Here is a 17,826-nt window from a genome sequence, read left to right on the forward strand (position 1 = left end):
AAAGGGAATATCATTGTGCATTCCTGTATTTACTGAACTTTACCACCTTATGTTATAATATACAAGTTCTTTGACGCATCCTGAATTCTGGTGCAGCCTCCTCCCAGGGACGGTGCTGAGTTGTTTTCCTCTCCGGCAGAAATAATGCAGTACTGTCCAGTTGGAGATGACAGGTGCTCCGTGTATGTTGGACCGTTGCCTGGAAGGAGCTGCCAACAGCAACCGTGGTAAACATTTGGCAGGAAGATTGCAGCACTCCAGCCACTCTCAGGCTGGCCACAATGGAAAAACATAATGAGAGCACGCTCAGTGTATAAGCACGGCTCTGCTGCTATTTTCTTAGAAAAGTGGCTGCTATCATGAGCGTCCTTTTCCTGAATAAACAACATTATTCCAGACACACCCTGCAGTTTATTCCCTTCAGCAATTACTCAGTCCTGGAAATTAAGGTTTCAATGGTTTATTTCAGGAGTAATGGCTCCTCTCAGGATGCTGAGGCCATGAATTCACTTTAAGGTTGGAATAAATATGTCTCAGTTTACTGGGGTAGTCTAGCTTTTGTTGTTGACTAATTTTGTGTATCTGTTTTCCAGCTCAATTAACTCTTTACATTTCATTTCTTGCCTATTGGCCTTTCACACCTGAGTGGTGTTTGAAAAGGTCAAAGCTGAGAAAGTTGAGAATGTTGGGTAAATGCCTCTTACAGAGGAGCATAAATGCTGTGAAGCCCAGGAACTAGTCTAGTTATTAGATAAAGTCTCTAAATAACAGGAAGGAGTTATTAGATGGCCTATCTGGTGTGCCATACGTCGCTGGTGAGATCATCTGCTTTGTACCTAGTGGTGTTTCTATACATGTGTTGTGGTGGACAGTTGATCTTGGGGGGCAGCGAGCGATTTTAATGTCTCTGGAGGACAAGTCCTGGTTCTTGGAAGTATATACTATGCTCAGTTAGCTTCTTTGTTACCACAGTCTAGAGCAGGGATGTCAAACTCCAGTCCTCAAGGGCTGGTGTCCTCAAACTTTTAGATGTATCCCTGGTCCAACACACCTCAAACAAATGGTTGCATTTCCTCCTCAGGATGGAGTCAAGTTCTCCAGAATCCTGCTAATGACCTAATTATTAGATTCAGGTGTGTTGAAGCAGAGGCACCTCTAAAGGTTGCAGGACACTGGCCCTCGACAACTGGAGTTTGACATCTGTGGTCTAGAGGACATGTTTCTCCCGGTGGAATCTCGCTTTGTAAAAGGGAAAAACTGCTAACTTATTTTCTTCACTGTGTGTCTTGTCAGTCTTTTTAATGTATGAAGAAGGAACTCGTTTGCTTCTTGTCCATGAAGAGTTAACTCAGTTCTTTCTTTGTTTTCCAACTCCACTTGTCGTTGGAGTCATCTGACTACCAAAGCAATGTAATCCAAGCAAATAGTGCTGATAAAACAGAAACTATGAGATGGCTGGACTTCTGCAGGCGAACCTTGATTACAAGTGGTGCAGCTAGAACAAGCCTTTGATGGTCAGTTTCCACCCATCAAGCAGCTGAGCTGATGTTCCTTCTCAGAGGTGGAAGGGTGGTTCTCTCCCATTCAAGGCAAATGTACCGAAGCCCTGATGGTAAGTGAGATAAAAAAATCAAGATTCAAATATTTCTAAGTATTTTTGTTTTTTTCTGTTCTGCCCTGAAAGGCATGTGAGAAAAAAAATATTTCAGAGGCTCATAGTTATGTTTGTTCTTGTAATACTTGGCTCTGCCACTAGAGGCACTGGAATAAAACCACCAGCCTTCAGTAACAGCTGTATTGTTCAAATGCTCCTCCACCTTTTGTTTAAAGATGCCCCACAGATGATAGGGTTTAGGTGTGGAGACATGCTTGGCCAGTCCAGCACCTTTACTCTTAGTTTCTTCAGCGAGGCAGTGGTTGTTTGGGGTCATTATGATGTTGTAATACTGCCCTGTGGCCTAGTTTCCGAAGATAGGGGATCACGTTCTGCTTAGTATGTCACAGTATATGATGTCATTCATGGTTTCCTCAATGAACTGTAGATCCCCACAGCCAGCAGCACTCATGCAGCACCTAACTGTCCCCTCACCATTTTTGACACAGTTGTCTTTGTACTCCTCACCTGATGGCCACCACACACTGGATCCATACTGGAGTTGCCCTTAGCTGGCCTCCATGAAACAAATAAGAAGGGATATTATTGTAAACTGCTGTGACTTAGGTTTATATATATATATATATATATATAGATATATATATATATATATATATATATATATATATATATATATATAGATATATATATATAGATGAAATGTGGAAAGAATCAAGCTCATCTGGCTCCTCCCAGTGGTCCTGATGTGCTGCAGCTGTGCTAATGGCATGGGTAGGTCTTATTCAATGTAAAGTATATTATTGATGTTTCGTCCCTACCAGTGAATGTGCCATAAATGTTTATCCGGTGTGATCGGTGGCCTTGCTTACTAGCCTAATGTTTGCATACTTAGTGTTTGAGCACAAATTAGTTAGCCGTGGCATGCTAAGTCATTGGTCTGATAAAGAATATCTTAAGTTAGGTAGCGTTGTATGCTAAGTCGTGCTAATGCTAATCATTTTAACGTTGGCAGGCCTAGTAAGCTGAAGCACATTTTATGTTATCATGGCGAGTCATTGTTACGTACGCATGCTAATATTAGCGTGCTATTTAATATTATGTGCTAAGTTAAATAGCATATTTTAAGCATAGCCTTCTAACTAATAATATTATTAGCATACTTTCCTTTCATTAATTTATATGAATTAGCCTAACAAGCTAAATTTGTTGTAACAAAGTATATTGTTAGCTCGCTTAGTTTGTCATCATGCAATAAATTAATCTTGTAAGGATGCTAGTTTAAAGCTGACTTAAAAGTGGATGAAAAATAACAGTTAAATTTTTAACACTTATAGACTATGTAGTAAATAAGTAGACAATTCCTACACACTTGGATTCTGTTCATTCTGGATGACTCTTTAAATATTCTGCCTGTTTTTCATAAGCTGTCTATTTATTTACAAAACTTTTCCTGTTTTGCCTCTGTTTAGATAAGTTCCTTTCCTATTTAGTAGATCATTTCTGCCTAATGGTGTATTCTCAGATTACATTATTTACAAAATTTTGTCTGCCTTGTGTCAAACACTTTTTAAATTGACATTTGTTGTGAAGTTTAATTAACCATTTGGCATTGGAAAATAGTAAAAAACACTAAAGACAGATGACAGGCCTGTGGACATTTCATCTGGTGCTCTCGTGAAGATAATGTTTCTATTGTTCCTTCGCAAAATATTTATAGATGGATTTTTGTGCTGAATCGTTTTATAGCAATTTCACTTTCAGTGTATGTATCTACTTTCACTATGCATGAAAACATATCCATGCTGCTCTCTGTAAAGTCAAAACAAAAAAGAGACAAATGATGGCCTGAGCTTTCAAGTTCTCTCGTGAGTTTTTTTTTTCAGGGATAGACTGTAAATGCTTGGACCTACCTTTGCCTTCAGCACTGCCTTCATTCTTTATGGTACAGATTCAAGAAGATTCAACGATATTTCGGTCCATATTGACATGAGGGCATCAGCATTTGCAAATATCAGCTGCACATCCATGATGTGATGTCTCGTTCCGCCACATCCCAAAGCTGCTCAATTGGATGGAGATCTGGCAGCTGTGGAGGCCATTGGAGTACAGTGATGATTGGAGCTGCTGGAGGTACCCATCACAGGATGCTCAGTTTCAGCTTTAACAAGTCGTCTAGATGCCTAAATGTGAGGAGTTGGTGCCGTGTGATTGGCTGAGATGCTATTTGTGTTACCTAGCAATTGATCTGGCATACCTAATAGAGACCAGTGAGTACATAGCCCCTTCAGAGAGATCTGGGTCCTCCATGGGAACTGCTGCCGGTTTGATGTTCCTTGAAGGTCTCCAAAGCGTTCATGAGAGATTCTGATCAGACATTGGATGGATGTTTGGAAGAGGTTAAAACATCTGGGATATCTGACACTGGAATAAATTTGTGTTTTATGCAGGTGATTTTAGATATTTGCTTTATATGCACATTCATCTCCACATGTTGGGTTTCTCTCCATACCTATGGGTGGTAATTCAACAGCTATATGTAGATAAATAGGAATACATGCAGGCTGATTCTCCTTTAGATGAGAACTCCTTTGGGGGAGGATTGCAAAAGCTGTGCAACAAATGAAACCAAACAAATTATTTTGATAGGACCTGTTGAAGGTTCCTGACACACCTCTTTAAACTCTTCAAGGAATATTACAAACAGCAGCACTGAATCAATGAAAGCCTCCCAACACAGTGATGTATGGCTTCATCAGATGGCTCCAGCCATCAATAAGGAGTCCTGTGGGTGTGCATACAAATACCTGGTCTCTTTGAAGAACATGTTGTTCATCTTTGATGTTCTCCTACACAGAACTGATCCCGTTTCGTTTGATTTCTACTCTCTGAAATGCTCTGACACTGAATGTTTTCCCAGATTTAAGGATGGATTCCAGTACAATTTATTTACAAAGCACCAACTTACAGAAAAAAAACTATAAATCGGGTCCAACACAAACCATAGCAGATCATTGCATTTCACTCCTTTTAAGTTGTTACATTTTGATTAGATAAAAACAGAAGCAAGAAGCAGTAAAACTTTCACATCGAGGAGAAAATAAGACTGATATAAACCAGTCGATCCGGTCTGAGCTCAGCACCGTCACGGCTGGATGGAAATGCAGGAATCAAAGAGGCTGAGCCGGACCTGGAGAATCCGCCCCGACCCACCCTGAGGGCCATCCTCAACCCCTGCCATGCTGAACGGCAGATGGCCTGTTTCCACAACAACGTGCAGGGCTGCAGCAAAATGCCAAACCTCCTTATCTGAGCGGCATGGATGAGGCGGCCGGGGGCGATCTGTTTTTAGGTTAATGCTCATGAAGGAGGCAGTGAGGAGAAAACAGCTCAGACAGCAGACTGAGAAAACATCCGGAATACATCCACCTGCTTTAAGCTGTTTCCACTGGATATAGATGATGGAGAAACAGTTCACAATTACGTGATACAGAAATACAAAACATGGTGCCTGGCTTCATTCCTGGAGGAGCTATGTGCAGATATGAAAAGGGATTACCACCCTGTAAATTACATTTAAAATGAAGTTTTGATCAGATTGAGCGCCTTTTATGCTGTTACATGAAAGGTGGAGGCTTAAAACTTCAAGCACTGAGCCTTGTTTTGCTGCAGAAATGTTCTCCATCAGGGAAAGGTTTGGACATTGAATACACCTTCAACAAAGCAGTAAAAGCTTTTCAGTGTACCACCCAGTGAGTGTTTCCTGCAGGTTGTGAACTGTTGAAAAATCTTAATGGAAATTTTCAGGTGGGCTTAACCCGCCACTGTGGTCCTGTGTGTTTTCCAGCATCAGAACAGGACAATAAACCTTTATAATGTTGGATTAAAATAGGTAAATATTTGGGAAACTTTATTAACAGGCTGGATTATCCCTTTGCTTTTTTGGCAGGGGAATTGTGTTGACATTTTCAGCATCAACCCTAGCTTATCTGCTGGTAACCATCTATCCATCTGTTGACTTCTGCTTATGTGAGATCTGATCGCTGAGGTAACCTAGACATCCCTGAACCACCTCAGCTGACTTCTTTTGATGTGGAGGAGCAGGAGCTCTACTCAGAGCTTCGTCCCATTGATGGAGCTCCTCATATAACCTCTGAATTAGAGCCAAACCAACCAACAGATGAAGCTCATTTCATTGTTATATTCAGGATTGTGTTCTTTCTATCACGATCCTTATTTCATGAAATAGGTGAACTGAAAGCTTCTCTCTTCACCACAACAAACATCACTGACCCAAATCTGGACTTTGACTGGGCCATTCTAACACATGGATATGCTTTGATCTTGTCATTGTTTTCGTAATAGATCTGACCCACATACAGAAGAACACTCCGAAGGACAACTGGATCAGTGAAAGGTGTTTAATTTACAGCAAATGAGTCTGTAATGTGAACGGGTAATCGCCAACTGTAAGGAAAGAGGGGGAAGAGAACTGGTGAAAACATGAACGATTATGTTGCAGAATTAACGAAAAGTAACTATAATAATCAGGAGAACGACATACTAAATAAGTGCAGTCAGGTCACCAGGGGTAGAGGGACTACTGCACTATTGATCACCGGCTTAATCTAAGACACATGGAACGTAGGATGGACACGAAGACTTGCTGGTAAACGAAGGCGAACCGTTGGACTGAGGATGATAACCAGAAGTCAGTGAAACGTTTGCTCCTAGAGCTAAACAAAACTGTTTCCAAACCTGAGAGATGAACTGTGGACCTCGGTCAGACAGAATGTCTCGAGGAATTCCATGAAGATGAAAGACGTGCTTAGTGATGAGTTTTGCTGTTTGTAGAGCTGACAGAAGGTTTCTGAGGGGAAATAGATGGCATTATTTAGAAAAACGATCAATGATCGTGAGAACGGTAGTCATACCTGACGAGAGAGGCAGTCCAGTAACGAAGTCTAAAGCAATATGAGACCACGGTCGATTAGGGATGCTGAGGGGTTGGATAAGACCTGCATGAGGCTAGTTACTGGACTTGTTTCTGGCACAGGTAGCACAGGCTTGAGTGAAATCTCTAACATCCTTATGTATCGATGGCCACCAAAACCTTCTCTGAACCAATGCCATGGTTCTGCTCACCCCAGGATGAGCCGAAAACTTAGCTGCGTGTAGCCAATTCAATAAGCTTAGTGCGTACATGAGACGGGACATAGATGCGGTTTGGTGGTCCTGTGCCAGGGTCGGGCTCCAGTTGTTGAGCTCTGTAAATAATGTCTTCTGTCTCCCACCTGAGTGCTCCTACTGTCCAACTGGACGGCAGAATGGGAGCTGGTTCCTTCACTGAATCATCAGCGGCAAACTGTCTGGAGAGGGAATCAGGCTTAGTGTTCTTGGGTCCTGGTCTGAAAGAAATGCACAAGTCAAAACGAGAAAAGAATAAAGACCACCGAGACTGGCGTGGATTGAGTCTTTTGGCAGATTGGAGGTAGCCCAAGTTGAATGGGATGCTCTGGCCCCTCCAGGCAGTGGCGCCACTCCTCAAGGGTGAGGTTTATGGCCAGTAATTCTCTGTCGCCCACATCATAGTTTCTCTCGGTGTTGCTTAACCTGCGGGAGAAAAAAGCACAAGGATGAAGTCTCCCATCCTCAGAGTTCTGAGACAGAACAGCCCCAACCCCGGTGTCTGAAGCGTCAACTTCCATGATAAACTGCCTTGAAGAATTGGTGTGAATTAAGATGGGGGCTTAAGAGAATTTCTCCTTTAATGGCTGGAAAGCTGTCTCAGCTTCAGGCAACCAGAAAAATGAGACCTTGGAAGATGTTAATTTAGTAAGGGGTGCAGCTGTCAGACTGTAATTTTTGATGAATCATCTGTAGAAGTTTGCAAATCCGAGAAAACGCTGTAGTGCTTTGCATGAGTCCGGCACAGGCCATTCCAGGACAGTCTTTATTTTTACTGGGTCAAAACGTACCTGTCCACCCTTAAGGATGTATCCCAAAAATGTGACGGATGACTGGTGAAACTCACTTTTCGGCTTTCACAAACAGGTGGTTCTCCAAGAGACGCTGAAGTACCTGGCGAACGTGTCTGCGATGCTCCTCAATGTCCTTAGAATAAATCAGAATGTCATCCAAATACACGAAAACAAAAATGTTCAAAAAATCCCTGAGCACTGACTAAAGCCTGGAAAATAGCCGGGGCATTGCACAGTCCGAAAGGCCTGACCAGGTACTCGAAATGGCCCAACGGTGTCTTGAAGGTCGTCTTCCACTCATCCCCCTGGCAGATCCTGACGAGATGATAAGCATTTCTGAGATCTAACTTGGAAAATATAGTTGCATCATGAACTGGTTCAAAAGCAGAGGTAATGAGGGGGAGTGGGTATTTATTTTTAACTATGATTTGGTTTTAGCCCCTATAGTCAATGCGTGGACATAACGAGCCGTCCTTCTTACCCACAAAGAAAAATCCTGCCCAAAGTGGTGAGGAGGAAGGCCGAATAATACCTGCAGACAAGGAGTCATTAATATAATTCTCCATGGACTTCTGTTCTGGACGGGAGATATTATACAGCCTGCAAGAAGGCAGGGGGGCACCAGGAAGAAGATCGATTGCGCAATCATAAGGTCTGTGGGGGGGAGGTAAAGACAGAGCCTTATCCTTACTAAAGACTCATCTTAAATCATGGTACTCAGTGGGCACATGAGACAAATCTATAACCTCGTCCTCCCTGTTAACCTGCTCAGGGAAACTCGGAGAGAATGCTGACTGAAGACAAGATGAGTGACAACTAGTGAACCAGGACACGATGCAACACTCAGACCAGTCTAAATGAGGGTTATGTTTTTGTAACCAAGGGAAGCCAAGAACTATGGAACCATGAGACACTGGAAACACGAAGATAGATATCTCTTCCCTATGGTTACCTGACAGTAGATGTTCTAGGGGTTTAGTACGCTGGGTTATCTGCTGCAATTTCTTTCCGTCTAAGACTAGAACGGAACGAGGAGAGGTAAGTGGTTCCACCTCAATGCCTGCTCTGATGACTAACTCGGAATCTATTAAGTTCTGTTCGCTGCCTGAATCCAACATGGCAGAAAGGGTCAAAGTATGTTGATTAAATATGATAGTAGCTGGTAGGCTGAATCTGGGGGCTTTACAATTCTGTGAGTGGTCCACCAACTTCATAGTTGGCAGACCCTGTCTTTTGGCTGCCGGGGCAAATAGGAAAAGTTGTTACAAAGTGATCAGGTGAACTGCAGTAAAAACACTGTTTGGTAAGTTTTCGTCTCTGTCTTTCTTCAAAAGTTAAACGGGTGTGCCCCACCAGCATGGGCTCAGGTTCAGATCGCTGAGGCAGAGTCTTAGCTGTGGATGGAGAGCTAGTCGCTAATTGTGGTTTATAATTAACCCTTTCTGCTCTGGATCTCCTTCTCTCCCTTATTCTATTGTCAACTTTAATATCTAAAGAAATAGCTTCGTCTAGTGTAGAGGGTTCATCAATCAGGAATCCTTGATTGATCCTTTAAGGAATGGTCTAAAGCGTGGAAGGTTGACTTCAAAGCGTCATTATTCCAACCAGAAGCAGCAGCCAAAGTACGAAACTCGATAGAAAACTCAGTAAGAGGTCTATTACGCTGCTTTAAAGCCCTCAACTGTCGACCAGTACTAGTCTTGTCTATAACAGGGGAAAAGGTCTGCTTAAATTCTTTAACAAACTCTTCAAAAGTACAACCAAAATCTCTGCAATCAGAGAAACGGGCCTCTGCCCACTGTAACGCCTTTCCTGTCAATAAACCAATAACATACGGAATCTTCACCTCATCATGGGGGAAGGAATGTGGAGAACGGTTGAAAACTAGGGCACACTGAAGCAAAAGTCCCCTACAATTACCAACCTCTCCAGAAAACTTATCCGGGTTAGATGAGGTGACGTCACGGGAATGAAGAAGCTGTTGAGATGACGGTGGTGCTGCAGCGCCATCTACATGTGCGGCGGACTGAGTATTCAAGACTTGCTGAAGCATGGAGGCAATCTGTTCTAACTGTTGATTTGTTTGGCATTGTTGCTCTGAAAGGGAACGAAGAGAGGAATCATGAAGATGGATTTGGTTAGCATGTTCAGATAAGGTTCTTCGGAGTGTTTCTGCTGGGTCGTGCTGGCCAGAGTGTTCTGTGATTGATTTCGTAATAGATCTGACCTACATACAAAGGAACACTCCGAAGGACAACCGAATCAGTGAAAGGTGTTTTATTTACAGCAAGTGAGTCTGCAATGTGAACAGGTAATTGCCAACTGTATGGAAAGAGGGGGAAGAGAACTGGTGAAAACATGAACGATTATGTTGCAGAATTAACGAAAGTAACTATAATAATCAGGATAACGGCTTACTAAATAAGTGCAGTCAGGTCGCCAGGGGTAGAGGGATTTGGGGTCCAGGTTTACGAAGCAGAGAAATCCAGATGGTTTTACTTGTGCTGTAGAATGAGCCCTGGTGAGATCAGGAGTTAGTTCAATGTACAGGTACTTGCGTTGGAGTGTGGACAGGGTACGCTTATGCCTTGGTTCAGGAGATGGAAGAAAACAGGAAGCTGCCAGCTTGGTCCTTGGGAACAAAATCCACAAGACGTAGGTAATCTTGATTGTCCAGAAAACTTCTGGAACCGAAGTCAATGTTCAGCGAAGTAATCAAAAGATTCAGGTTTTAGCCTGCGAAGGAACATACACAAAGTCAGCTTAGAACAAAGAACAAAACATAGCTTGGTAGTGGCTGAGCTTGTTACCACTAAAGGCAAACACTCTGGCCTCGAAGTGCTGGCAGCCTCCTGCTTAAGTACTCCATGCAATTAGCAGATCAGTCGCACCTGTCACCCAACACACCTGAGAAACTCCAGCACCATCTGGAAACTGAAAACAAAGTGCAAACAAAACACAAAGACTCACTCTAACCCAGACCCTGACAGATCTGAACCATTCCACGTTTTCTCTTACTGCATCTTTTGGGTTGTTGTCCTGCTGGAAGGTGAACAAGTTTTCTGCAACCTCTAGCAGGTTTTCTTCCAGGATTGTCCTGTATTTAGCACCATCCATCCTCACATCAACTCTGACCACCTTCCCTGTCCCTGTTGAAGACAAACATCACCACAACATGATGCTGCCACCAACATGTTTCAGGGTGATATGCAGCGTTAGTTTTGAACTAATTGTTTTCCACCTGAGCTGTGGATCTTAGCAGCTCTTCCAGAATTACCATAGGCCTCTTGGCTGCTTCTCTAATTGATGCTGTTATTGCTAATCCCTGACTTGTCTTCTGAGTTCCTTTGTCTTCATGATGTTGTTTCTTCATTAATCTTCTCTAAAAACCTCTCAGGCCCAAATTTGTGTAAAAATCTAGTATTTGTTCTGACAGTGGCTATTTGGGCCATTTTAAATCACTCAAGAAATGATGCAGTTGATGATTCTGTATTGAATCTGCAGCAAAACCTTTAACTAAAATGTTATCTTATAATCAGATAATTGATACATTTCTGGTTAATTGCTGATTGTCCTCCTATATTTCTTTTGATATGCCTTTTATGTTAAATTCACCTGTCTGACTGTCAATAAAGCCCGATGCAGCTTTCAAAATGCTAAAACAGTGATAAAATCATGTCCTCTGAGGTTTGTATTTGATTGATTGATCAGACATCAGAGGGAAAAGTCCCTCTGACTCTGATAATTTATCTGCAGTTCACGCTCTGAAAGCCATGCTGTCCTCTATCCTTAGAACATTGGAACATACGATCCATCACAGTCGACGGCCACTGACAGCAGCATCCAGTGTTGTCTCCTCTCACATGAGTGCCAGGGCTTTATTTTGCGTTTGCAGGACTGAAGACATGGCAGAATTGATTTTAAGAGTCCTGATCAATGAGGCAACCCATCACTCTGGAAGTGGGTTAAGCAGATTCAGTCTGCAATGCATGTTTAAATTAAGCAGTCACATTAGAATCTCTCATGTTCACCAACAACGTTAAATTGAGCTCTTTAAAACAAGCTGAATGTGCAGCATCCAACTGATGTAATCTAATTATAGACGATAGAGATATTTGACCTCTTTGTGAGTCGTCCCGGTTGTTTTAAACCTGCTTCTGGTTTATTAAAAGGCCGGAGAGCTTTGTCCAGACCTCAACATTCCTCCAGAACAAAATGTTTTGACTTATTGTAAAGGCAAAATAATGAAGGGCTAAATTTATACCATTTGATCGTTTCTGTCTGGTATTTTTTAAGCAGGTGTAGTTCTCAAATCTTTGGAACAAAAAGCATTTTCGCTGCTGATTGAAACAGATTTTTAATTCAATATTCAGCAATGACCAGATCAGGCCTTCTTCATGACTGGTCTACACACATTTCTAGGGTTATTGGCCTGTTGGCAAGACTATGCTTGGAAACTGTTGATGTTAAAACAAATATTGTACACACAAGAAACTCAAAATGAACCATTAATTTATCCACGAGTACCAAGACACGTTGGTGGAAGCTCAGCCGGTTTAAAGAGCGACACAGTGAGGAGCCTGTCTGCCCGTACCCATACAGCAACTGACTACACTGGGGTTCCTGGTAGTAGAAGTGATTCAGTGGGAGCTGGCAGACCAATCTGGACTCTGTCGGTCGACCCTGAGCCGAGCCATACCAACCATGTGGGCTTGTATTATATCTATGTTATCCAGGTTAATCAATTTATCATCCCCCTATTGACTTCACACAAGTTACTACATTATAAAAGCACCACCAATATGGCTATCTTTTTAGGATTTATTTTTAATTAAGGTATGGATTATAATTGTACTGGTCAAGGGCTCCAGTAATGTACTTTCTGTTTTCTGTTGGTGAAACTAGTTTCAGAGCGATCCACTCAGTCTTTCCCTAACGCACCTCTGGATTAACTTAAATCAACATCCATGTAAGCGTAACATTCATAGATCACAGTGAATTAAAGTAAATTGCAGGATTTATTTACATCTATTTGCATGTGGAAATAAGGGAATGTCAAAGGAGGAGACTGGTATTCCCTCCTAGGCTCATAGTTCAATATAGATCAGGATGTTTGGCAGAAAAAGCTGTAATTGAAACCTGAACTCCCTGAATCCAAGAGGACCAATCATCCCACTGATTGCTACAAAGCCCATGCAGCTTGTTAAGGCAAATATCACCAAATATTAATGGGTGTGTATTTGTCAGAACAAAATCTGAGGAGAGGCAGAATGAGGAGAGACCTTAGTGAAAACTGACTGAAGAAGACTCATCCAAACCAAGAAGCTACATGTTGGCCCTAATATAGTCCAGCTTTTATACTGCTTATTATCCAAATAATCCTGTGATATTTGGTAGAGAATTTTGATTCCAGTGTTCTAACTTGTTAGAGATGTTGAAGTCCTTCAGTAAGCTCCTCAGTGACAACAGGAGGTTTCCCTCTCTGTGGTGTCTCAGTAAAGAGGCAGATTAGACCCAGTGTGGCTCTGAAGGAGCAGGCTGCAGCTCAGCTTTGATGTCCTTTTCAACTCAAACTGCTCTAATCAAAGCGCCAGAGAGGAAACCAGGGCAGAGAGGCTGCTTTCTCTCAGGCAGATCCCTGGAAAGGCAGTTTACGGAGCATTTTGGTTGTCTTTTCCGTTTTCCTGAGGCTCCTCTTTGGGCTGCTTGTATTTGGACGAGGAACAGTTAGACCAACCTGGGCAGCAACCCAAACATGAAACTAACAAACAGGCAGGTTCCAGGAGCCGCTCTGCCTACATGCAGATTATATTTAGTGTGTGTGTGCAACCTCCTGTAGTTCATTTTTTCTTTTCCAACTATATTCCCACTGCACGTTTCTATTGTTTTTTGTGTACATTTGGCTGCATTTCCCTTTTAAATTAGTTTTTAACCATCTTAGAGTAAGTGTACATATTGTTGCAGTTATGTAAAAAGAGTTTAGGACGACAGCTGCTTAAAAGACTGTCCTGACTTTGAGAAGTGGGATTATTTAACATACTTCTAAAGCTAAGTAAGAATGACACCTTCACTCTTTGGAACAAATGGTTACATGAACTGTGGCTCCGTGCATTTAGAAAAATGGCAGCGATTGAGTTTATTACTGCCTAATTTCTCAATGCCACTAGGATCCACAGATTTTCCAAAGCCAACATGGATAAATTGACAATAAAAACAGTTTTCCATGGGACATCATCCTCCAACTTGTCTTAGCCTTTATTTAAGGCAATTCCCCCCTGACTCAGTGTGAATGTGAATTGTTACTGGCATTGACATTTAAAAAACAAGACAGTAATTATCCAGCACAGTTAATGTAAAAGAAAATTAGTTGGTGAGACCAAAGCAGAGGTCACGGTGAAAGTTCTGCATCATTGCCGCTCCACGTTTTAGAAGGTCTGCTCTCCCCTCAGGGCCGAGCTGTCCCTTTCACCTTCCAATAGGAGCTTCTGGAGAAAACTTTCTGCAGATGAAACCAGAGAGACTCGGGCAGGAAGGTCTCTGTGTGGGTTTGGATTCAGTGACCTTCGCTGTAGTCGATACTGATGAAACAAAAAACCAGCAAGCTTTTCTTCAAGGAGAAGCTGAACCAAGAAGGCTAAGAAAAGAAGAGCGTTTGAGTCAGAATCTGTCCTGATTTACCTTCAACAATCCAATAGCTCCACGTATGTTACTTTGCTGGGCATTCTGTTTTTTATAAATAAAACTTTAAATAATAAGATGGATATCTGCATTAGAGATCTGTGGAGCTGTTGCTATGAGCCATTAGATTCATAAAATGTAAAACTACCATTAAAAAAGACAGCTTTTATTCCAGTATCTACATTTTAACTTTAAGTCTTTAATAGAGCATTTTATCAATTTATTACACATTGAATTGTACATGCTGACACGAAAGCACATGTAAATGTATAAACTTCTCAGTTTCATTTGTAAAAATGTGTGCATTTGCATTTTGCCAATAATATGAATATTTTCCAGAGACTATTTTCAGAGACACATTTTATTTAGGCAGTTAACAGACCTACTAGATCCAGTTTGTTCTTCGTTTGGCTAGAAATTATCATCTGATTGACTTGAAAGATGTAAATCCATGAGTATAAATATAAAGCCGGGAAGAAGAGTCCAAGGTCTCAATGTTTTTCTCGGAAAATGCATTTTTTTCTAAAACGGGTTGCAACAGGTTCACAACGGACATTTGTAACAACCCAAGTAAAAACACACCAAAATGAGTCAATATAAACTAATCTAAAGCTTAGATAGTTTGGTCTGAACTGAAAAAAAGTTCTCAAGGTATCACACAAATAAAAGCAAAGATTGCATTGGTTACCAATAATTTCCCCATAAATCAGCCCCAATCAGCTACCCCACGTAGGATTTCTGACAAAGGACTCCAAAGAATAATAGGAAGACTTGTCCAAGAACCAGGGAGCACTCAGAGATCGCTCCAGAAAGACCTGGAGCTAATAGAAACAACTTTTCCATGGAAACCATAAGTAACACACTGACCTCTATGTACACTCACTGCGCAAAACTCCACTGCTGAAGAAAAGATTGTTAATGTTTGCAGTAAAACATTTGAACAAGCCTGGCTGAGGCTTGTAGAGGCTGCGATGGAGCTGTTGGTTTTTTACAGCTTGTCTGAACATTTGTCAGTCTGACTTTGGATAAATTCACTAAGGTCTCCACATCTGGGAAAATTGGCATCTGTCTTGAATGTTTTACAGAAAAGGTCAAATTTTTGCAGCTGGATCTTTATTTCAGGAGTTTTGAGTATGCAGACACATGTGAAATCTGACTGATGTCCCTTGAATGTATCACATCAGTAAGCTGAGAGCTGCCAGTGTGAGGAGGATAATAGAGCAACGAATTTGAGGAATGAGGATATTTCTGACTGACACACTGGTTCCTCAGTTGGAAGCTGTGGGAGAAACCCGCCAACAAAAATCCTCCAAGTCTTTGCTCTTCTTCTCTTTTACTGTTCAGACACAATAACCAGGACACGCTAAATGCATTAGGAAGTTGGGCTTCACAATGTTTAAATCCTAATTTTAAAATACAAGAAACAGCCAGCTAAACTCAGAGGTTCATCCTGTAAACTAACATCTTATTTGAGCTCAACCACAAGGCCGAGGCAGGATAAATGTCTGTGTTTGTGTCCTGAGAACTTGTTCGGCATAAACTGCTTTTTAAATTCAGGGCAAAGGAAACCGACTTGTCATATTGGTCTGTTCATTCATACCTAAATGTTGCATTTGTAAAGCAACAGTGTCAAACATGTTTAAAGTAGAACAGTGATGTTATCCTGCCAGAATTATTTCACAATTAAGATAAGAGTAAAACTGAATGTCTATTTTGTTTCTTAGCAGGGAGGGACGCAGGACCTGAAGCCAAAGCACAGCTGCTCAATTTCCCCCAGGAACACCTTTACATAATTTACAAAAACGTTTTATATCTAATACCTTTTGTATCTTCTGGAACTTCCCAGGATCTTTCATTTAATAGAAATTGCTTTCCAGAACTTGTTTAGAAAGTAAAATCTAAGCTTCTGGAAAGTATTTTACATATTCCTGGGAAAGTAACCTCTAAATTTCCTAATTGAACAGGGTAAGTTCCTTGAATATTTTTTGAAAGTTCCTTAAGTTTCACTAAAGTAGTCAGTGTATTGCATTGGAGTTTCTTGAAAGTACTTAGTAAGTTCTAACATGTAAGCTACCTGTTAAATTTTGGAATATAACCTCAGAGCTTCAGGAAGTTACTTAGTGCATTATGGGAAAGTTACCTGTAAGTTCCATGAATGTTTGGTGAAAGTATCCGGTAAGTTCTGGAAAGTACCTGGTCATATGGTCACTTAATCTTGAATTAAAGTGTTTCTGTAGAGAACCTGGAGAATAAAAAAGGGAAAAAAACAGTCTTTGAATAGGACATTCAGAATACCCTGCTGTCCTGCTTGTTTGCTGTATCTTTTGTATCCAGCTATGAAGGTCCATATTGGTGTTGATCTTTTGGTTCAAGAAGCTGCAGAGATTTGTTATTCTTAGATTTCCTTTCTAAAACAAAACCAAGATGTCCAGATTTGTAGATTTTGAATAAAGGCTAAAATTATTCCCACTAACACCCCAGCTCATCTCCGTAATAAACAGAGTTTATGTGGAGATGAACCAGTTTCTCTGAATGTGTTGCTGTATAATAATTTGTCTTCTGTAGGGGTGGTGGGAGTTCAGAGGCCTGCGGGGGGAATAAATCACAGTGACACCTTTAAATGGGGGAGACATTATCCTGATAAACACAAGAGGAGGTGTGCCTCCAGCCTGGGGGACATACAGGGACAGAGCTGATGGATCTGAGCATGCTCAGAGGCTGCTTTTGTTCATGTATTATTGTGTTGAATGACTGAGGCAACATTAACCGCCTGCAGAGCTGATTGATTTTTAAATTTAGTCTAATTTTCCATCTGGAGGAACCCCCTCCATTCTTCACAGTGGAAGTAAAATTAACGTCATGGGAATGTTTTTCCATATTTATGAACTAGTTTTATTTTCTCTCATTAGCTATGAGTACTAATTAGAAGTTTTATTTTCAGCTTTTCATGTAATTTTGTGTCAGTTTTCAATAGTTATTCCAGGTTTTGGCTATACTTCTGCTGTGTTTTAGCGGATTAGCTCCTGGATTTTACCCTCAGTTACTTTCGTGTTGTTCCTGATCTTGGTCCACCTCATCAACACTGATCAGTTTATGGGTGAAAGTGTCAAAAGATTCAACTTATATCAAGAGAAAAAGATGGATGAATGGATAAACTGATACTTGTTGACCAGATTGCGTTGAACTACACAGGAATTTATTTGCAGTCTCACATAATAACAGGAAACTGATCCAGTGGGGCTTTAACGTGTTGAATACATCGTAGTCTTCAGACATTTCTCGGTTTTCCTGCAGGACACAAATATACCCACAGACATCACAACAATTAAGATTGAAATATTGAAAGCCTTTTCAAGAACACACTAAAGCCCTCTCACTCTAGAGCTGTCTCTGAAGATCCAGTGGTCGGGCTCATAGCTCTCCTTCAGGATGGTTTTCAAAGCGAGTAGCTGCTGTGTTTCATTGCAAAATGGATCTTCTGGGGATGGAAACAGAACCGGTTTCTTTCAGCATGCTGAGTGCTGATTATCACAGCATTCAGAGGGCTCCCGGCAT

At 41.3% G+C, this 17,826-nt stretch overlaps 1 protein-coding gene across 1 annotated transcript in view; it reads left to right on the top strand.

Moving 5' to 3' along the window:
- The first annotated feature begins 1,217 nt into the window (after positions 1–1,217).
- The window catches only part of LOC124883078 (rho GTPase-activating protein 8-like), a 37,837-nt gene continuing 21,228 nt past the window's right edge, over positions 1,218–17,826 (top strand). The window contains exon 1 of the mRNA XM_047389971.1: positions 1,218–1,612. Coding sequence (XP_047245927.1) covers positions 1,546–1,612 — 67 coding nt within the window. The 5' untranslated portion in view covers positions 1,218–1,545. The remainder of the gene's footprint in view (positions 1,613–17,826) is intronic.

This window comes from Girardinichthys multiradiatus, chromosome 17 (genome assembly GCF_021462225.1).
Source record: "Girardinichthys multiradiatus isolate DD_20200921_A chromosome 17, DD_fGirMul_XY1, whole genome shotgun sequence".
NCBI lineage: Eukaryota > Metazoa > Chordata > Actinopteri > Cyprinodontiformes > Goodeidae > Girardinichthys > Girardinichthys multiradiatus.